Raw genomic sequence first — 24652 nt, 5'->3', positions numbered from 1 at the left:
GCGTGTTTATGAAATTAAAACTAGGCGTGTTTAAAAATCAATCAAATTTCATAAAAATTATCATCTCGTAATCAGATGAGTAAAGATCGAACTTATACCATCTATTGTATGGGTGGGCCATCTGTTAGTTATTCTTTTTAGGGGAAATAAAACACATTTCATATGAATAAAATTCGTAGATCTTTATTGAAAATCAAAGTCGTGTCTATGGCAATTAAGTATGAAAAACAATATCGTCCAAGTGACCACCACGACTCCTTTTACAGGTCTTATTACGAAAAAGCCGGTCTATAAAAGTTACATTTAAAAACTAAAAAGTTACATTATATGGCAACAATTGGCCGGCAAGATCATGTGATTTGACACCGCTTGATTATTTTCTTTGGGGTTATTTGAAAGGAAAAGTGTATGCCAATATCCCACGGACGATTCAAGACCTCAAACGCAACATTCGACATGAAGTTCAAGTTATTGATCCACTTTTATTGCAAAAAGTCATTGAAAATTTTGATGTGCGGATACAGACCTGTAAAGGAAGTCGTGGTGGTCACTTGGACGATATTGTTTTTCATACTTAATTGCCATAGACACGACTTTGATTTTCAATAAAGATCTACGAATTTTATTCATATGAAATGTGTTTTATTTCCCCCTAAAAAGAATAACTAACAGATGGCCCACCCTATACTACCATGTATCATTACAAACAATAACGATAGACGCAGGCAAATTATTCCACTGTTTTACCTAAATGCCGATTTTAAATTTTGACTCGGAAAATCATACATAAATTTTTAATTTTATAATTATTCCATTCTTGATGAAAGACCCTTTATTTATATTAATTGTATTTGTATCTTATTCTTATTACTTCTTTAGTACTAGATATTTTAAAGTAGTTGAATGTGTTCTACTTAATCATATCATACAAATAATTATTTAAATAATGATCTACTTGTGTAATAAACATTCTCTTAAATTATAACAATGTTACAAAATTGATACCATTTTTATATTATTCTATTTTTTGTTTGTTTGTTTAGTATTTTATCTAGAAGTTTAGAGGGTAGTAGTGCATAACCTAGGAAAACAGCTGAGATTAATATCTTGTGAAGACCACCTAATAGTCCCAGTAAAATAAAATAAAATATCTATAAGGAACAAAGTGTTGCCTCTTTGAAATTTGGCACGGTTGTTTCTAAGGTATTACCCTTTTTGGTTGTTTAAAAGAACGGTTTTTTGCAAATAACAAAAAACTATCAAAAAAATAAAAAAGTTGTAGCTGATGTAATCAAATCAAATCAAATCAGCTGAAGTTATTGTGTACATTCGACTTTCTAGCTTCAAAATTGATCAAAATGTACCAATTTTGAGCTCTAGCATTTTTTTTGTTCATTCATTCATATATTATTAATTTTTCGGCTATGGAACCCTAAACTCAAATTTGAAACATATCTAAGATCATTCTCTATTACATTACCTTTTTCCTTAATACTCTGTCCATACTGAGCCGATTTGGAAGACCATCGTCAATTTTTAGTTTTTTTCGAATACGGAAGCCTAAATTTGCAATTGAAACATAGCTAAGAACACCTTTCAAACAAAGCCAAATCAAAATCGGTTCATCCTTTTAGGCGCTACGATACCACAGATAGCCAGACACACGCACATAGCGGTCAAACTTATAACACCCCCTTTTTTTAGTTCGGGAGTAAAAAATTAGTATAACTTTTTCATTTTTTAACGAATTGATATCATTTGAAATTTTATATGTGCTGAAAATTACTTCTGGCACATTGTTATAAACATCATTCCGAATCCAACGAGCTATCACACGCCTTTTTAAGACCACTTATTTCTATATTTCATCAATTTGAACTTTGTTGACTAGACTATTTAAAATAAATTAAGAATTTTAATTAAAGTTGTATGTACGTGTGTATAAGTATATAGGTACAATGTCATTAAAACTGACTAAATTTGATTTCAGTTTCAAAATAATTCTAATAAATCATTATTTTAATTAGAATTTTAATGATTTTCAATTTTTATATGTTTTATATTCATAATAATAGTAATGAGAAAAAAAATTATTGATTTATTTGAAATGTTTATGTTTAAAAAAATTTAAGTAAATTAAAATTCTTATTTCATGTATTAACATTTAAAAAAAAGGAGAAAATGAATTTCTCTGAACAAGTAAAAGTTTATTAATAGGTGAATTACGGGAATTTATTTCAGTAATTTTATGGGCATTGTGCTCTTCACGGCGCTTCTACCATAATTTCATAACGTTTTAATTCCTGTATGAATGCAGTGCTGTTGAGGATATGCGTATGCAAGACCTGTAACCTGTGCTTGTTTTGAAAACTTACAGAAATATATATAATTACATCGGATAATTACTAATTGGAACTGGATAGTTCGAACTAGAAGTTCGTAGAAAATGTAAAAACCTGTGAATGTGTGAAAAATCAAACTTCTTATTTTATTAGAACAAGAATATCATATTTGTCTTGTTGGGTAACCGTTACTAGATTTTACATTTTCATAATTACAATTAACATTGATTAAATATTGAATATTCCATCCCCGGTTAATTGCGTGATATCTGCCGTCTCTGCGGGTATTCTAAAATAGCAAAGTTTTTCGATGATTATTAATGTTATTCTAATGTGGTAAAATAAAAATTAGCTGACTTGAAATAATTGCTCATAATGGCTTGTTTTTGCCAATATATTATAAACATCAATCAGAATCGAAAGATTTTGATGTTTAAATGCGTATACAAAATATAGTAAAAAAAAAAATTAATTTCTTGAATCATTTAATTTTTTTTTGATATGCCCTCAACTGCTTAAACATACTTATGACAGTTTCTTATGATTGTTGCATGTTAAAAACTCGAGCGGATGAATTTTAAATTAGTAAATTATAATTTTTATAAATTTATAAAACGGTACTTAAATTACCCACATTTTTCAATCAAAAATATGTAAAAATACGGCAAAAACGATTCGATTGAATTTTATCTAAAGTGACCTGTTTACATCTTATTATTATAATCTTTTTCTTTATCCATACAATGATAAGTTCTCTCTTTTTGAACTGTTTTTGTGTCACAAAAAAAGATAATTGCCAATTGAGTGTAACAAAAAAAACACGGAAATTTTTATTTAATACAATGGCAAATATCTGGTTGCCATTGTACCGATAACCGTAGAAAAAGATATTACTAATCTCGAATTCATAAAAGAATAGCTTGTGACCCTCCTGCAAATTATGTCTTATAAACTTCTACAAAGCACGAAGGGATAAAGTCGAATGAAATCCACTCCCGTATGCAATTCAACAAATATTAATTTCGACAAACTAGTAATTCATTAATCATCGTCTCAATTTTTTTTCTCAAATCTACTAATTTTTTTCCTTTATGTTTCTTAATTTTTTAATAGAATTTCTAGAGATGTATAAATAAAAATTTGGAATTACATAAATATTAAGTAGAACTCCATAATTTGTGTAGACCTGCACGTTAATAAAAGTTTTCCCATCGCCTGCACTATATGAGTACTCATAAGTACAGTTATATATATTTTGTATATGTATCTTTGTAATCATTTATTTCAGTAGGTACTGTTGAAACTACACTGAATTTTTAATTAAATTTGCATATATAATTTTAGGGAATTATAATTCTTGAATTTAATTAATTTACAAATTTAGTTGGCTATTATTTATTATTATTGCGATTTCTTATTTTTATTTTATTTCCATTATTTAGGAGTAATTTTGATGCATAGATACCGTACCAAAATTTAAGATAATAAGTTTGAGTGACTTTTTTTAGCATCTTAATATACAAATAAATATTAATTAAAATAAAATAAATGATATATTTTTATTGTTCCAGAAAAACAATATATTGTTTTCAATATCGTAAAATTAGCGGAAAATTTTTTTAAACCTTCATATGAACTTCCTCCTTTCTGTAGTCAGTAACAGTAAATATTACTATGTCCTCAATGACAAATATTTTTTGTTAAAAGTTAAGTGAGTATTTTCTTTCAAGGTTTTCTCCAAGTTTATTATTTCAAACAAAACAAACAACTGTAATCTAAATTCCAGATCAATTACGACTTTTTCTATTTTTTAAGATAATTAAAACCAGCTTTCAGTTCAATTAAAGCTTTTCTGATATTTAAGTTAATTTAAAACCACCCTCATACTCGTCTGAGAATTTCTTTCTTATCTTTATTTATAAGTTAATATTTTATAGACTGACATGGTAAACTACCAATTAGTATTCGCTTAATTAGTAGAGAGTACCTATAATGGTTTAAACAAAGCCTTTGCAGTTTAATGATTTTTTTGGTTTTAAACTGTCTTCAGTTAAAAACTATTAACTTCTCTAAGATGTAAGTAATTCTTTCGTGAGTTTTTTAGGGTTCCGTATCTACAGAAACAACATCAAAACTTAATATATTTGTTACAAAAGTTTGACTTAATACTGGAAATACAGCAATGTCTGAATAAAACAAAACTTCTACCACTTATGCCCAAAATTGTATTTGTATTATGTAGAAATTCTTGATTCAGCTAATTTCGAGGCAATGAGTTAAGGTGGAAAGAAAAAAACGGGAAACTTGGCAATATTGATCTCCACCAATACTAAATATGTATTAAAGATGGGGATTTTTGTGACAAAAGTTTTCTTCACATATTTCTTAAGTCGTTTTTAGCTAGAAATAACTTTTAGAGTCATGGAAAACATAAAAAAAGGGAATATTCTTATTCCTAGAATAGCTACCCTTTTTAAGGCAGGTAATTTTCTAATATTTTTTAGGGATTTTTTATGTAAATGGATCTTTAAATTAAGATTCGATTTTCGGTTACCAATCAGTAAAGAAAATGGACGTCAAAAATAAATCTTTTTTTGTTGCTGAAATTATTTCATATAATTGAATATTTATTTGTTATTACTTAAACCTTAAACGAACTATATTTTTTTTTGACGGAACGCATAAAGAAAAATTCAATCCATTTTTGCATTTATGTTAATAAGTAATTTTTATTTTGTGGCGCATTCAAATTAAATTGAATAGATATAACATTAACATTTTTTATAGAAGTGAATTTTATACTTCTGCATAAGATTATACTTCTGCACAAAAAATAAACAATTTCTTTGCTCCTTTGTGCTAAAATGTTGTTTTTGTTTGTTTATATGTTAAAAAATCAAGTAGCCTCCATATACAGACAAAAAGTTTGAGAAATACTTTATAGAGATTTGTAAAACATAAAGTAACAAAAATTTGTTGATATTTGGTCAAAATTTTCTTTTAAATTATGTTTTAAGTTTTCGAATCTTGCCACACTCGTATTGGCAGGGATCATAGTAGGTGGAGGGGACAGCTAAATCGATTGCAGCGCTGTTATCTTATAAAATTTGCAACAAATCATGCGTTTTATTTAAAATATGACTAACTTTTAATTGTCAAGCGAAGTGGGCGGGTAACCGCTAGTAAGTCAATATTACCAAACATTTTGGTATTTCCAAAACAGTTACATATCGAAATATTGCACTTTTATCTAATTTCATTGAGTTCTATCAAAATTCATGATCAAAACAAGTGAAAACAAACAATTGACTGAGTTAATTGTTAAAATACCATGTATAGACATTGTTGATTACTCTATCACATTACATATAACTGATATACCTTTATAATACATACTATTCAATTTGCGCATAATTTGCGCTCTCACGGGCAAACAGTGATGCTTTTCGAAAAAATGTTTCAAACAAAAGTTGTTTATTTTTTTATAAGGAGGAACTTTTTTTTACATTTAAACATTTGTTCTATCTCTAACGGTAATCGTGATGACAGACAGACAGACAGACAGACAACCGGAAATGGACTAATTAGGTGATTTTATGAACACCTATACCAAAATTTTGTTCATAGTATTAATATTTTAAAGCGTTACAAACTTGGGACTAAACTTAATATACTATGTATATTTCATATGCATGGTATAATAAGTCGCCTAGAAAAGCGTAACTGTGCCCTTCTTATCTGGTGACGCAAAACCTAGGTAATTTGTATGTTCTATCTATTTCTGAGCTCGAAATATGAGGCTTACAAATGCGATTTGTCAGTTTATCGTTTTAAGACAGACAGGGACTGTTTCCTGACAATGTAACTTCCCAAATCCAAACATGTAAGTTTTTTCATTTACCTTAGCCCGCATATTTAACTGACTACTTGCTAGTTTGTATATAGAAGTCTGAATACAACTTCACAATTGAAAAGTGTACAACTAAGAGGAATACCTAAGAAGTATTATTATCATCAATTCAATTTGAAAAGCGACCACACGATCATTGTTGATCACGATCCACACAAGCCACAACAAACCGGTCATGAAGAAGATGACTGAGCGAATATATACGATATGCATAAATTTAGTATTATTATTTTTGTTTTGTTACATTGTAAGATTGTAACAAAAGTAGAGATGTTGTTTTGTTAAATCTACCAGAACCTATAAATATAATGACCGGTGTGAGATGTTTTTAACTACATTTTAACTACAGGTTGATCAATTTTATTGTATAGTATTTTATTGAAAATCACATTAACGTTATTGGCGTCAGGGCCGTAACGAGGGTACAAAGCGCCGGTGGCAAGTATTTAGGTTGCGCCTTATATATTTCGGGACCGGCTCTAACGATTTTGTTAAATACTAACAGTAAACGAAAATTTGTATACTTATAGTATTTAACATAAGAGTAAAGGCAAAATTGGGGAGTCACCATAATCGTGTCATTTTACCTTAAAGAGTACATTTAATTGATAAACTTTTTTAATTTATTCAAATCATAGAGTATTGAATTCTCGGAATTAAGCACAAAAGTGATAGCTAGCGAAAAATTGAAAAATCACCGCTGAAAAGAATGACCCGAACTTAGTGGGTTTCAAAAAAAAAATTCCAATAAGATCGGATCAAATTTGCCTGTGTTATCAAGAAAATCGAATTTTTTAACTTTATGACGTCATCAGAATCCAAAATAATTAATTTTGCTCTATCACATCTAAATTTTATCCAATTTTGATAAACCAAGTATGTAATCCTACTTAATTTGAGTCGAACTTTTCAAATTTGTGATCAAAATTAATCTAGCACTAATAGGTTTCAAAAATGTGGAGCCCTGGTCCCGGAATGAAGCACAAAAGTGATAGCTAGGGAAAAATTAACATCACAGCTGAAAAGAATGACCCAAAATTAGTTGATTCCAAAAAAAATTCCAATAAGATCGGATCAAATTTGCTTGTGTTAGAAAAAAAATCGAATTTTTTAACTCTATGACGTCATCAGAATCCAAAAAATTTAGTTTGGCTCTATCCGAAAAAATGCAATCGTTTAAAATAGGTTAAAACTAGCCCGTAAAAAATTATCTTTAATTTTTTAAACTATAATTTTATTTTCAACCACATTAACATAAAAGTTATCTCACCTTGTAGTGAATGATAATAATAATAATAATAATATTTTAATAATAATAAATTGAAAATAATAACTTTGTTATTATTATTTTTATGTTATCTTTAATCAAAAATATCCAGTTGTTAAAATATTTAATTCACTTTGCTAACAATAAATATATTACTTTTTGCTTTTTGTTCTATTTATACCTATCATTTATCTACTACTTTAGTACATCAGTCAATGTTTTATTTTATTTTTTTTGAAATATCAATTTGTAAACTAAATTTTGTGGTTTTATAAATAAAAAAAAGAAAGAATTTACTAAATAATAGTTATTGTTCATTTTTGAATATATTATTTATATTGGATACGCATCTTTATAACTATTTTGGTAATTTTAGAATTGATAAAAAATTTGATTAATCTTTTAGTATTTGTTGCGTAGTCATGGTAGGGACAATAAAATCGATACCAACGCTTCCATTGAAAATTTTTTTCGATAAAGGTGGCTGTTATGACTAATTTGTAATTCTTTACATGTTAATGTTATAGAAAATGTCAAATTAAAATTATAGAAAAACACTCATTAATTAAACTTAATGCATTAAAAATTGTGAAAATAAGAAATCAAATTGCACAAATATTATTTTTCAAATGTAAATTATCATAATTATTTATTTAAATTTGTGAGACAATAATATTAAATTTTCAATGTAAGTCATAAATGCTATCCATACAATTATATATGAATTCTATAATTAAAGTAGTGTATCGTTACGAAAAATTCTATACTTAAAGTAGTGTATGTATAATTCCTTAAAAATTTCGAGAAAATTTAAACACATTATATAGTTTTATTTACATTATTTTTAAAGAATTTATTATGAGTTTTAGATATTTCAGATATTTTAATCGGTATTGATTTATACTATCGGAAATAAATCGGGACACGTTTCAAATTCATTAAAAATAATTAAATAATTGTTATCTATAGGTGGGTGAGCCATTATCGCACATGGTGCAGCTGATATCGGAAGAGGTTTCTTGTTAAAGAGATATAAATTATTTTTGTAAAAGTTGCTAATAAAATCTTACGGTTAAAATAATCTAAACTAACTGAAAACTACAAAATAAATTTTTTTTAAATAGAAAAACAAGTTTTTAAGATAGATTTATGCATTTATAAAGTAAATAATATAATCTGTAATTCTTAACGTTCCCATACTTACTCCTCCATATTATTATATAAAAAGATTTTCTAAATTCTTAGTTTAATGATGTTGATTAAATAAAGTTCAGATTTTTGTGAGAATTACGTTTTATTATATAATCCTTTAGCCAGATTAGAATTTTATAGCGGAAGTGATAAAGATGATGATTGTTTACTTGTGAAAATTCAATCGATGGTTATTCTGATATATCAGAATAACACATGAGATATAATTTATGAAAACATTATAAAAAAAAATTTAAAAATTAATTAAATTTGAAATTATCATAAATTATAGATTTCTGTAAAAATAGTCAATATACAATATTTCACGGCCATTTTTTCTGATATACTCAATGAATAATTACGACTATTATACATTTAAAAAAATAGAAAACTATACATATATTTAAACTGTGTAAAACAATCCTCACCATTATTTCGAGTTTTATGGAAAGGGAATAAGCGAGAGCAATCTTTATCAATCTTTACTTTTAAACTCAGCGAAGCGGGTGGATATTTCTCTAGTATAAGATAAATTTATTTCGAATTCGCCGCTAGTGTTAGATTTTATAAATGAATATATGACAAATTTGAAATCTTTTCTTTAAAATAATTTATTCGATGTCGACAATTTGACATCGTATAAGAATATAAGTTCATTTCTAGACTAGTATTTATGCACCATATAATATATTGAAATACAAATATTTATTTGACCTCATAAACTTTCGTTTCATTCTGAAATTAAGTTTTGTATATTTTTTTTTATTACAAAATCATAACATTATTGAACGAGCGACCATTTTGACGTTTGTATTTTACATAATATGCATAGTGGTACAGAATGACACTGCGTTATCTGTAGGTATATTTTTTTAATGTGAATAACTTCGACCCACTTTGCCGTTCCTATCACGAAGGCCATTGATTTTTCACTTAGAATTTTGTAAAACATGCTATGTGTATATTCATAATTCACCTACCTCCCTAATTAAACAGACGTTATGTATTGATTGCATCTCTTGTAAGGTACGTTTTACCTACAATCTGCGCTTTTTGATATATCATTGCAAAAAAAGTTTTTAACGAATTGCGTGCATGAACATAGTTCAATTTTTTTACTCATCTAATTTTAAATTTCCTTAAAGCAACCCACAGACATTCAACTTGGTTGACAACTCTGTTATCAACAATAATTTTTATAAAGATGTTTTAGAGATCAATATATTTCAATTTATAATCAAAAAGAAGTCTGGTCATATTTCTCCGAATTAATCAAAGAAAATGTGTGTTATGGTGTAAGAGACGGTATAAGATCCATCTCCACCCGTCTGATAACCAAATATGACATATTTTTTATGAAATTTTATTAATTTTTAAATACTACTATTATAGTTTTTCTTTCGAAAATTGTTCATGTATATTCACGCTACAATTATACCTACTTCATACCCAATGCTTTCAGATTCCTCGAACTTGTGCACAATGATGAGAATTGTTCGTTCACTAGGGCGATTCATTTGGCCATAATCTTCCAGTAAAAGTCTATTCGCACTGTGCGTGAGTTTTATTGGAGGCGTTTCCATGGTAACGATACACAACTTTAATTATAGAATTAAATGGATGCATATACAATTGTATGGATTGCATTTATGACTTACATTAAAAATTTAATATTATTGTCTCACAAATTTAAATAAATAATTATGATAATTTACATTTGAAAACTAATATTTGTGCAATTTGATTTTTTATTTTCACAATTTTTAATGCATTAAGTTTAATTAATTATTGTTTTTCAATAATTTTAATTTGACATTTTCTATAACATTAACATGTAAAGAATTACAAATTAGTCCTAACAGCCTTCTTTATCGCCAAAATTTTTCACTGGAAGTGCTGGCATCGATTTTATTGTCCCTACTATGACTATGTACACAACGAATGCACAGATGTATCAAAATTGACTTTTCTGTAGAACAAGTGAAGAATTTAATCGTTGAACGTTGATAGGCGTTAGTAGAACGATTCATACCGTATACGGGATATTTCCAACTAACATTTGACGTTTGAAACAAGCTAAAGTATTCACAACATTCTAATTTACAGAGTTGCAAACATAGGAAACTGAAATTGAATCACCTTTATTACAAATTCACATCTATATATTTCAAAATTTTTAGCTTGTTTTGCTAATAACTGTACTATTATCTTTTATTGTACAAGTGTTCTGTTTTAAAATAACGTATCTTTATCAATAAATATGTGTACATGTATGTGATTTGAGCTAGTTTTTTAAACGATTAATATGCAAATTTTACTTTCATAATATGTATTATTATATATAATTAATTAATAGAATTAAAAATAATTCACGGAAATGATGTATAATATTATATAATAGTGGACAGTATCGTATTAAGAAGAGTTTAATTAGCCTTCTCGTTGTATTTACTCTATTTTTATACCATGTATATTTGAATATATATCAAGGTATACTAAGTTTAATCCCAAGTATATAACGCTTAAAAATATTGATGTTACGAACAAGATTTTGGCATAGGTGTTCATAAAATCACCTAATTCATCCATTTTCCTCTGTCCGTTTGTTCGTCTGTCTAACAAAAACATAAGTAGATATCAAGCTGAAATTTGTATAGCTGGCTTAGGACGTAAAAAATGAGGTCAAGTTAGTAAATGAGCAACATAGGTCAATTGGGTCTTTGGTTTGCAGTACCCATCTTGTAAACCGTTAAAGATAGAACAAAAAATTAGGGTAAAAAATGTTCTTTATAAAAAAATATACTTTTACCCGTGAAGGTTTAAATTAGACAAGGACAAATATAGTATATACCTATACATATATATTGTATTGTATCAAATATACATGTTTTGTATACATATATGAATGTGTTTGTTTATTACTGTGTACACTGAGGAAGTGAAAAGAAAGACACTCTTAATACTTTGTGTGGAGGAGTGATTATCTTTCTATACTAACGTGACGTAAAAAAACAAACAATTTCATAATCAACACAGTCTATACTTAGTATTTCAACAATAAACTCAATCAATTATTTGTTTTCACTTGTTTGAGTTTATTTTCCTAGTCTATGTGGCCACAAAAGTGTAATGACTGAATAATACCTTCAACTATTTAAAGGATAGTATTATTTTATTATGTGTGTAATATGTAATTTAACAGTTATACGAAATTTAAATTGAATATAATAATAATTCATTAAATTAAAATATAAATAATATATTATCACACGTACATAGTTCTATAAAACAACAAATACAGTTAAGACACTGACTTCATGACTTGAGTTGACTTCACAGTTCATAGTCAGATCTATTATAAAGTTGGTCGGTCATAATAATGTCGTGAAAATTACATATATTATTATTATATTTATTAAACAAATATATATAATACATACATGCATATATCTACCTACACATTGGGTGTTGTATGACGACTATGTAAGTTCATGTTCAGAATAATTGAATGTAGTGTCACCTACAAGTTGAATTCTTTTGTAATTAGATTGTATTCAAAGAAAATATTCAAATTTAAAACTTTTATTTAAAATTTTTGCTTTGGTTCGAGAAGCGGTTGAAAAACTTTCACAATTTCTGATTTCATTACACCCAAAGCTCGATGTTATGTCTAATAAAAAATAACTTATTATACACTAGGTGTACTCTTATTGAAATTATTCTTATCAAGAACAATGAAAAAGCTCTTTACCAAATTTCGATTTGAGGCCTAATTCGGGAGATGTTGATATGGAAAAAATAGAAGGAATTATGCATTCACAGACTAAACAAAATATTACATATTTATCAAATTATTTCACCAATACAGAGACACTTAGATGTGGGAGGTATCAAACTATATATACAGATGGGATTAAATTGTGTACTAATATTAGTACAATACACTGCAGATAAGTATCCCAAATGTCTTAGGATAACACAACAACTTTAGTAGAGCATTGTGTTATCGTAAGACATTTGTGATACTTACATGAAGCTTAATTTACTGGTATAATTTTCTGCTGTCAATAAGAGAAAACCCTTTATAAATAAATATTACTCTTAAAATATGTCTCAGCCACATCGTTTTTCCATAACACACATTTAAAGTTACCCGTGAGGGAAAATTTATCCAAAACTATAAAAGATAGGGAGTTGAAAATTTGCAAGCAGCTTGAACTGGCGGTCTTGTGATATATTTTTGCTAAATAAAAAAATTCTAGAAAATACTTTCGAAATTTCCGAAAACAAAATAAATGGCGACTGAAAGGCTGCCTTAATTGTGTTGGTTTTTTAAACTTTCCTCATTTATAAGAAATGATGCAAACACTGATATTCAACACTTCGTATATACAGGGTATTTCAAGAATTAACTCAGTCAATTGTTTGTTTTCACTTGTTTAATATGAAAAAGTATTTTCAGAGAATATTAATGGTCTTATAAACTGTTAATTACATCGCAGATAGGTTGAATCTTATTGTAATGTTTGTGTACTTACCATAACCTACACAAAATATCTTTCCATGTTTCTGATAAATAGAATAATAATATATTACGTATGTTTGTATATATATACCATGTGTGTTTGTACCATCTAGGCATATACATATCTGTAGTATGACGGAATACATCCGTTTAGTAATGCATCTAAGCAAGAGGTATTATATACATGTATTGAACATTAGTTGGAAGACGTTTGGAGTGGGAGTTTTATTTGTTAATATTTGTATGCACAAAACTCCCACTCTCTGCATGCATACAACAGAAGATCTGACGTATCTTATCTGTAGTCTTACAATACATGTTGTATAATACCTCTCGCTTAGATGCATTTCTAAACGGATGTATTCTGTCATACTACAGATATGTATATGCCTAGATGGTACAAACACACATGGTATATATATACTGTAAAACTGAGATGGGATTAAATTAAAGGTCACACATACATACTTAATTATTTATTTATGTTACATACCTACATACATACATACATACATACTTCTTACATTACATATGAATGAATTTTGTTTTAGATCAAGCAACCAGAGCAGGTTACACTGTCTTATCTTTGTATTAAATTATAAAATAATATGTCTGTCTGTCTGTCTGTCTATCTCTCCACTTAAAACTTGAGTTTTATGAAATAAATTTGAATATGATTCAGCTTCCTGCTTATAGTATTTATAAAGATTTCAAGCATAATGTTTTCTAGCTTATAGAACAGAAAAATATGATCCGGTATCAGGGATCCATAAAACATGGAATATTGAGAAAATTCCGGCAATTTTTTTTTTTGATTACTTTTTGTATATTAGTACAATGAAAATTTGTTAATTATGAACGTCCCTTGAAATAAAAAAAACTTTTAACAAAAAGAAAACCGACTTCAAAAGAAAATCTTTTCCAAAACAAATTAATATGCACTTAAAAGTAAAAAATAACGATAATATAATGCAGTTAAAATTATTGTTATTTTTGGAGTCGGTGTCAGCCAAGGAAACAGCTCTGACAGAATAGTTTGCTACATTAGCTTGACTGACACCGACTCCAAAAATAACAATAATTTTAACTGCATTATATTATCGTTATTTTTTACTTTTAAGTGCATATTAATTTGTTTTGGAAAAGATTTTCTTTTGAAGTCGGTTTGTTTTTGTTAAATTTTTTATTTATTTCGTGATTTTTAGTGAATCTGAAGTACACCAACTAATTTTCACTAAAAAAGGATCATCGAAATCGGTTGACGTGATATTGAGTTATTCGTCCTCTTGTTGTGCATAATGAATGCAAATTTAAGACTTTTATGGTTTTCTCATGGATGGCGCTGTCAGAACTAGACCAAAATGAAATAGGATCACACGAGAAGCACCAGCTTTTAAACAGATAAAGAATCATCGAAATCGGTTCACCCAGTCAAAAGTTCTGAGGTAACAAACATTAAAAAAATACAGTCGAATTGAGAACCTCCTTTTTTTGGTTTGAAGTCGGTTAAAAATATACATATTGTTTGCACTGCTTAACGCTATCCAAAGAAATCTGTTTGAAAAGGTTTTGCCTAAAAACAGTCATTTCAGTTTTAAATGTTTAATAAAAATGGTGGGAGCGCAAATAAATATATCTTTTTGGTAATGAATACATAGCAGAGATGAGAACTTGAACTTCCAAATCCAAAATAACAATTTAACGGTTTTTTTTTTTTTGGATTCGTAAATTGAATCTTAAACTGAAATAAATTGATAAATGGCGTCTAGATTTTAAAATAATGCAGGCTATTAAACAAAAGTCTTATCTAACACCGTTTTACAAGGCTAGAAGGAATGGTTTTTTTGGAGGAATTCCAACACTTTATGTGAGATTGATAATTAGAAACTCTGTTATTATACCCAACCGTTGTAAAAATACGGTGCAAAACGATATTCGTTGGGAGGTTTTAGTAATTTTTATACCATGTATATGAAATATATCATGGTATACTAAGTTTAATCCCAAGTTTGCAACGCTTAATAATATTGATGCTATGAACAAAATTTTGGTATAGGCGTTTATAAAATCACCTAATTAGTCCATTTCCGGTTGCCTGTCTGTTTGTTGTCTGCCCGTTTCTCATCACAATAACTCCAAAACGAAAAGAGATATCAACCTGAAATTTTTATATCGTGCTTAGGACGTAAAATGTGAGGTCGAGTTCGTAAATGAGCAATGTAGGCCAATTGAATTGGCCATCTTGTAAACCGTCAGAGATAGAACAAAAGTTTAAATGTAAGAAATGTTTCTTATAAAAAAATAAACGACTTTTGTTTGAAACATTTTTTCGAAAATATCACTGTTTACCCGTGAGAACGCAAATTATGCGCAAATTGTATAGTAATGTGATAGAGTAATCAACACTGTCTATACATAGTATTTCCACAATTAACTCAGTCAATTGTTTGTTTTCACTTGTTTTATTTATATTCGTTTGCTTTAAAATGTACTCAAATTGGTACATTAACAATCTAAAAACCTTCTAGCGTAATAAGAAGATCTTGACACTACTTTACATCTATGTAAATGTTAGATGTGTAATCATAGATTTATGCATTATAAATAATACATATTGTCTATGTATGTACCTATAAATATAATTTGTCTGTGTATAATAAAGTAGTACATACGAACCGATGCGTTACTTCCAACAACTTCTAACTAACCATGTATTTATTGTATGTAGGTACTGTGGAATACCTGCATAATATGATATGCTTATATAAAATTATAAAATTATGATTATTGTATGCATAAAGTCATAGTAATTAGTCCATATATACATACATATATAGGGGAGAGTGTAGTATCAGAACGTGAAAATTTACATTAATGTGTTTTACATTCATTTACAATAAATTGTGATCCACGGTTCAAACAAGAATCCCCTACCGAGTACCTGACGGTCTTCACCAATTAATCTTAGCGTATAGACCAAGGGGTCTTCTATGCTGTCTTTGACAATAGCTTGTCATTCAAAAGCCAGACTTCTGCGTGTGAAAGATACTATATTTTAAGCAGATGAAACTATAGGATTCTTTCGAAGGCAGGCACTGCAGCTCACTGATTGTCCGCCAAACTTACACCCAGGATTAATCGTTGCAGAACGTTGTTTGATCCAAGGTACATGGGGGTGCGTCAAACTCTATACCAACAAAATTTTACGTTATAATTAAAATTGAAATATGATTTAATTAAATACTCACCAATTAGCGGTGATTTATATTACAAATCAAATATTTCACTTTATAATTCACTTTGTTTTCTTGCAAGTTAATACATTTGTTTTAACATAGCTCTTGACATAGAAAGGTCCAAACGCTCTGGGGTACAATACATTACCCTTTATGTATAAATATTTTATAGTAATTCGTATTTATTTAAAAATACACTTCGTTTACTATATCTTTAATTCAGCTTTCTGTAAAATGGAATTATATGCTTACATTTTGATTGCGGAACGTTGGCACCCTTCGATGTAACGGTGAACATTTGTTCCACGACTATTTCAACTAAAACAGAAATATATAAAAATGTTATTATTTAAGGTCGTTTCAAATCCAATATCTATTGGTGAAGGAAACAGTGAGGTAAGCGATAAAATGGGATGAAAAGGATTTTTTTTCATTCAGTATCTTTCGCCAAAAAATCTTAAACTGTAGAAACGAGATTGAACAAGTACTTCACATGTCGAAACAATACAAGAAACTAGCAGGACTAGATTAACCAATAGGAAGAGTAAGTACCTTGAGATCTCGCGGGGAAATGTCAAAAGAGAAAAAAACAAATTTGCAAGAGTAGCGCTTCACGTTAATGGAACAAAAACTAAAAAAATTGGGAGGGAAGACAAATTTTTATGAAAAGTATTCCTCAGAAAAGGCAAGGCCCCAAGTTGAATAACGAAGACTAAATAAAAGGACCAGAACGTAAAAATGCTCCAAATTGATTAACGAATTCGAAGCCATCGGTTCGGGCTTGTGACAATCATAAATTCCACCCTCAATTTTCAATGAACTAGACTTTTATATGTAGGTATTGATGTTAAAACTTAACAGTAAATATTTATAAATTAAATTAATTATTACCTATTATTTATGTATTTAGCACATAGGTTAGCTGTTATTCTAGACACATAATAGCCATATAATATTAACAGGTAAACACCGTATGAACTTAATATTAATTAAATAAGAATTGTTATGCAAAATAATATAATTATATTGACTTGTATATAATTCAAGATATATTAAATTAAATTTGTTGGCTTTGTTTTCCATTCATAAGTAACGTATACATAACTATAAAGGTATTCACAATGGTTTATATAATAAAAAAATACTCGTGAGTAGCAGAGCTCTGTCTCTAGGGTCATATTTACTCCCCCCCTCCAACACGCGCTTCTATTAGATTCCTTCTATTGATAAAGGATTTTTGTCTTCCCTGATTCTTAACCCCCGAATTAAAAAAAGGGGAGTTATAAGTTTGACCGCTATGTGTGTGTGTCTGTGGCATTGTAGCGCCTGAACGGATGAACCGATTTTAATTTTTTTGGTTTCATTTGAAAGGTAATGTAACGGAGAATGTTCTTAGCTATGTGAACCTGATTTTCGTTCTCGAAAAAACAAAAAAATTGGCGATGTTCTTCAAAATCGATTCAGTTTCGAAAAAGCATGACGTATAATTTTAACATATAAATAATTACTATGGAAATGAATGGTCAAAGAAATCTGGCTCAATTCATTTTGAAAAATGAAATTGTAAAATAATTAGGTAATTCAAAACAATAATTCAAAAGAACAAAGTCATCTCAAATATTTCAATTTCAATTAAAATATTTCCAAAAAATTGTAGCTCTCTAAATATCCTTTTCATCTCATCTGATGTCCTTGACCATCACTTTGATAATGATTTAAGAAGAATTGTTGTTAAAATGTTTATCTGTGCGTCTTTATGTTTCTTAGTGACATCTTTGCCCCTAAACGGTTGAACCGCCTAGATTGCGAACATTTTATAGCTAAGTTTCCAAAAATCGGTTAGCAAGGAATAGATCTCATTTTTCGGGAGTTTTTTAAATTTTGTAAATTTCACAAATGAAATATTTACTCAAGGGCGTGAAGAGATTTTGGAGCATCGATACTAACAAAAGGCACATCCTTAACATTAATGCTCAGAAAAAAAAAGGAAGAGGCTGTAAAGTTAACAAGGCACATGAAAGTTGACTGAAAAGTGCACATCTTGTACTCTAACTTATCCTACATTCTGATTTTGGGAAACTGAAATCATGTTTCTAAGGTTATAAAACGAATTTATTACACACTTCCTTCCCTCTTCGTTTTCCTTCTTTTCGGGGGAAATATGTCTAATTACATTCATTGAGAACTAAAAATTACACACTCAACTAATTTAATTGTTTTTACTGAATATACTGCTTGTATGAATTTTATGCGATGTTTAATTCTAATTCACCCATTCACTAGGAACTTTAGAATATATCTGCGTTATATTCCACAGCGCTTACTAAGTTTCAGCAGTCAGATTTTTAAGGCCGCCATTAAATCTCATAGGTACATGCTATGAAAATGACGCTTTTAGTGAGGACTAGCCACTATTTTTTATTAAAAAATTAGATTCACAGATTCAGCTAAGAAACGCAGCTAAGAACATTCTCAATTTTTAAAAAACAATCAAAATCGGTTCATACGTTTAGGTGCTACGATCCCACAGAGAGATACACACATACACAAACACGATAAAACAATGAATTTACCTTTAAAATTTGATGAATGATTTATGTGAATATCGTTTACTAAAAGGCCATATTTTTGTTTCAGGAATTGTGTAACAGACCAATTTTTGTACAAGATGTTCCTTCACAATTCGATATTTCATCTGGGAAAATGGGTAAATATTTATTTTTTTATTTGTAGTTTTTCTAACGAATTTTCTGAAAAAAAGCAAGTTATACAAGGCAGCTTTCTGCGTTTTACAATTATTTTAAAAATGTTCTGCCAATCGAAAGTATAAAAGTGGGTACAAGGAGTCTCACAAAGCCTACTGGCATGCTGTGCATGAATGTCTAAGTAAGATTAAAAGAAGAATGAAAAACGCAAAAACGAATTTTCGATATGATATCCATACAGTTCACTTACAAATTTTAATTAAATTTCTTTTATCTGCTCTCCAAACTTTCGATACTGATACTGTCTAATGATTCTTAAGTAAATTAAGGTTAGTTGAAATTAATTACTAAATAATTTACTAAAACCAGACAATTTTTAAACTTTTTAAACCAAGTTTATTCACCCTTACGGCTTCAAATTTAATACACAAAAAATGCTTATACAATTAAGTCTAGTTAAAAAAATTAAATATTTATTTACATTAAAGTATCCATAAATAAATATTTATTAAATGAAAATAAAATGATATATAAAGTTAATTATTTTATAATAATTATAAAATATTTTAAGTGGTAGACAATATTTTTGTAAATTATTAATTACGTGGTTGTGATGTATAAGAAAGTGAGTTAATTAAATTATTTTAAAGTGTAAGTGTAAAATATAAACAAATAATAACGTTTATACGTGGGGGAAAGTCGTCAAGGTTGGCCCGTTGCCTAGGTTTTGTAGCATTATAAATAATTTATGTGGTTATAAACTTCCAAAATGAAGCCAATTTTGAAAACCTCCAGTTTCACAAATTTCCGCTGTTTTAAGCCCGCAATATCCGAATCAAACCTTTTCAATGTGATGTCTGAGTGTGTATGTGAGTGTGTGTGTACGTATGTGCGCATATTTGTATGTGCGTATGTTCGTATGTTCGTTCGGATTCTTTCGCCTCGATTATCTCGCGAACCAGTTATGGCATTAACACGTGACTGGGCTTATTCGACGCATAATCACGAATTTAAGAACTGAAAGGTTTTCAGCAGAATTAGTTGAGCCGTGTTTTAATGGTAATAGAAAAAAATAGAAAAAACTGAATATACAAAATCTGAAAAGTGGATAAAACACATCATTTATCTATGGAGATAATGATCCTTCCAGCATAAGCTGCAGTACATGTTCGAAGAATAATCTATGGAGACTAACAAGACCTTTTTTGTAATGTTTTTTCCCCCTCTGGGAAGTCAGTCGTGTGGACCACAGCGGTCTCACTCACACGACTTCAGTATTACGCCGACTATGTACTGCCAATTTATTTAGTTTTCCTAGTGACAACAAAGGTTAATCTGGACAGAATTTTTGAATTTTTTAAATGCCTGTTATTCTGTATTCTATTATATTCTATTAAGCGAAACATTGCTTTCCCTTAAACTTTTGCAGCAATATCTGCTTGAATTGTTTCTTAAAACGAAAGCTGTATGGGTACAGATGTCAAATGTATAATCAACCTTGGCGACCTTCCCATATATATATTATATTATGTTATTATTTTTTAAATAATATCTTAAAATAATTATTAAAGTTATTATAAATAACTGTTGTGTGTTTATGTAAATAAAAGAAAGTTATCACAAAAAAATGTTGAAAAATTATGAATAATTTTATATGTATTAAATAAAAATTATTGTGTGTAGAAAAGATGGACTATTTGACGCATTTATTATAGATGTGACTTTCACGTAATCATCAAAATATTTTTGTGGATTTAAAAAATAATTATCTACTTTCTTTACATTTTTTTTTTATTTATTTATTTAATTTTATGAAACAAATGGTAGGCATATAATATGTAGGAAACATAGACCTTGAGGCAAATAATTAATCAGCGGATCAGATGTTCCAATGCAAATATTAATTTGAATTACAGGCAAATTTGATCCGATCTTATTGGAATTTTTTTTTGAAACCCACTAATTTTGGGTCATTCTTTTCAGCCGTGATGTCAATTTTTCGCTAGTTATCACTTACGTGCTTAATTCCGGGACTAAGACTCCAAATTTTTGAAACTTATTGAAGCTAGCATAATTTTGATCTCAAATTTGAAAAGTATGACCCAAATTTAGTAGAATTACATACTTGGTTTATCAAAATTGGATAAAATTTGTATGTGATAAAGCAAAATTAAATTTTTGGAGACACAGGTTTTGGAGAGCTGAGTTGTAAATATTTTCATATTTATTATTAATGAAAAAAATTTTTGAAAACTGTTCTAAAATTAATAAATTGAAACGCGTAATCTCCATTGTTAAAGGTATATTCTTGTAAACGTTGGAACTACTGACAAATAGCCAAAAGCATTACTTTTTTTTGATTTTCCATTGATTTTCAAAATACATATAAAAAATTTATAATATTTGAACATTTTTATAAAGATATTTACTTGCAAAAATAAACATTAAAATAATTTACATATTTCAGAAAACCTTAAATAAATTATTTAAATAAAATATTTACAATGGGTGTCATATACTTGAAAAAATAGTAAAGAAAAGAAAAAAAATACTTATTGGAATGTCGTCATGAAGTTGTTTTCTTCATATGTGAAACTTCTGGAATTTATTTATCTAGCAGCTATTTGAATACTAATCAAGTATAGTTTAAATTTGTGCGCTGCGTTGTCTTATTAACCCATTGAAAAAAAATTCTTTTAGTTTTATACAACATTTTTTTCTCCAATAAAAATATTATAAATAAACTATTGTAATTGAGTTTAGATATTTCGATACCAAAAATAATTAAAATGATCCAAAAAGTTTGAAATTTTATTTATCAATTAATCATTTTTTTATATGTCTTTTGTGAAAAATTCATATAGATTCTCTAAACGGCTTAGGAGAAATTCAAAGTTTTTTTGGTACCATAAACAGGACACATTTCTCATAAATCGTCCAGAGAATCGATATGAATTTTTCACAAAAGACATATAAAAAAATGATTAATTGATAAATACTTTAAACTTATAACACTTCTTCTTAAATCAATATCAAAGTGATGATCAAAGTCATCAGATGAGATGAAAAGGATACTATCATTTTTTGGGACAAATTTTTGGAAATATTTTAATTAAAATTGAATTATTTGAGTTGAGTTTGTTCTTTTGAATTACCTAATTATTTCACCATTTCACTTTTTGAAATGAATTGAGCCAGGTTTATTTGACCATCGGTAGATCATCGCCAATTTTTTAGTTATTTCGGGTACGGAAGATAAAGCATAGCTAAGAACACTCTCCGTTAAATTACCTTTCAAATGAAATCAAAAAAATTAAAATCGGTTCATCACACATAACGGTCAAACTTATAACACCCCTTTTTAATATGATAAATAAACTTTTGTGGAATGATATTTAGCAGTTTTTTCTATTTAAAATATTTGTAACAATTTCTTGAAGGTTGTATAATTTATGAGATTTTCAATATATTTTATTGCGTACAATATTTAATTTTTTTTTTTAAATAAATTTTTAATTAGTACCTACTTATTTTCATTTGACCTACTCTTTGAATATTTGTAGTGATTTACTATTAAATTTTTTTCACGCAAAGGATATAATATTAAATATTATAATTACCTATAGGTATATTATTTTTCTTTCTATAATTGCTGGGTTTGACTTGTTCATGTAAGCAAATCAAAATATTTTAAATTAAATTATAGTGCATGTATAATGTGTTTTTAAATTGTCATTAATTTATTATATACAATCTGGCCCCTCAAAAATAATACACATCTTTTTACATAAAAATATATTCCTAAACTACTGAACCAATTTTAAATTTGATTTGCACACCGTGTGCAATTTGATCCAACTTGAAAGGTAGGATAGCTTACATCTCAATTTATAGTCGCAATATTATTTTATTTCAAATTATTTTTTTATTATTTGACAGTCACAATTAGTTGTTAGCTCCAAACGATTCTAACAGATGGGGATATCTATTGACTGGGTTGAGTAAGTATTCAATAGATGGCGCTATGTTAAAAATACAAACGTTTCATATAAGCTACAATTTAATAGCATATCCACCACGTGCTGCTGAAGCTAAGGTATAACCTAAATTTATTTTGTAAAAAACGAAATACAGTGAAATTCGATTGTTCTTACGTTTTCAATTTTTGGTGTTGGCATAGCAGCCCACGTGTTACTTAGACTGAAGTATAAATTAATCTATTAATATCTTCATGATTGATGTTCTCTTACTGTTCCCTATGAATGCTACAATGTAATTTAACAAGAACCTGAGCCACAGCAACGCGTGGGCGGGTCTGCTAGTTTTAATATAAAATATTTTTCAAAAACTTTTTGGAGTAGTTAAATGGAGCCACAACACACTTTTTTCAAGGCTTTTGAGAAAAACTGTCCTCTATTTCTTGGTTCGAACGTTCATTATATGAGTAATACACAGTAATCCATACTGGGGAGAAATATAGTCTTTTTTTTTTAAATCAACCATTTAGTTAGTGAACGATCGACGGAAGTGGTTAGGAGGTTTGCGACGCTATTATGGTGATTAAATTAGAAAATAAAATTTCGTTGACTATGTTTTGTTAACTCAAGCACTCGTATTTCCTAGTCAAAAGATACATAATATCATAAATAATATGGACACTTCTTAAAAAATAAAAGTGTTATTTACTTGTTAAACATATGTTATTCATTTGTTTAATGATTGATTTGATTTGATTGTAAATTCTTGAATATTATTGTTACAACTTTTATTATATAGGGGAGAATGTAATACCAAAGATCAAAATTTAATTGTAATCACCGCCAGTAATTGTACTTGAAAGTGAACTATACTATAATTAATTTTAAAAAAAACTCAGTTATTTCAAAGTTTTAGGTTTTCACTTCCGTCGACAATCCCCATGACTGACTACCTTTTTTTTTGCTGAATATGAGTCAAAATTGGAATTCTGCAGGTCCCAATATTTAAAAAAAACCTTGACAGACCATTGAACTTTAATCAGCCACGGGAACTCCTCTAGTGCCCGCTGTATAGGTTACATTAGGTACGGCACTGGTACTACACATAACCTTATATGGCAATAATAAGTCGTCAATATTATTAACATGATGACTTGTTATATTGTATTTCAATTGGATACATTAGTTATTATAATTAACATAATAGCTGTTACTTTCTTTGAAATATTAATGATATTTTGCAAATGCAATTATTTTTAAAATCTCATTACATACAAGAAAATGTTTATTTAACTATTATTCTCTATATTGCGTTTGTATAGCGTTAAAAAAAGGTTATGTTAAATTTTCATTATTGCTTATTAACTTTTGACCTGGAGAGAAATTATTCGGCGCTAATTTGATGACACCTAACAATGATTACAATTCACTTATTCGACGACTATTTATATTGTAGTCGAAATATATACAGGTTGGGATCATAAAAAACAGGTATTTTT

The 24652-nt window shown here is 28.2% G+C and overlaps 1 protein-coding gene across 1 annotated transcript in view; it reads left to right on the top strand.

Annotated features, from left to right (window-relative positions):
• The window catches only part of LOC123296692 (calpain-C), a 62792-nt gene that overhangs the window by 26151 nt on the left and 11989 nt on the right, over positions 1-24652 (top strand). Inside the window, exon 3 of the mRNA XM_044878280.1 lies at positions 19109-19178. Within this exon, the coding sequence (XP_044734215.1) occupies positions 19109-19178 (70 nt within the window). The remainder of the gene's footprint in view (positions 1-19108; positions 19179-24652) is intronic.

This window comes from Chrysoperla carnea, chromosome 3, assembly GCF_905475395.1.
Source record: "Chrysoperla carnea chromosome 3, inChrCarn1.1, whole genome shotgun sequence".
In the NCBI taxonomy this organism is placed as follows: domain Eukaryota; kingdom Metazoa; phylum Arthropoda; class Insecta; order Neuroptera; family Chrysopidae; genus Chrysoperla; species Chrysoperla carnea.
Note: the sequence above shows the minus strand (reverse complement) of the source record. Positions and strands in the feature narration are given on the sequence as shown.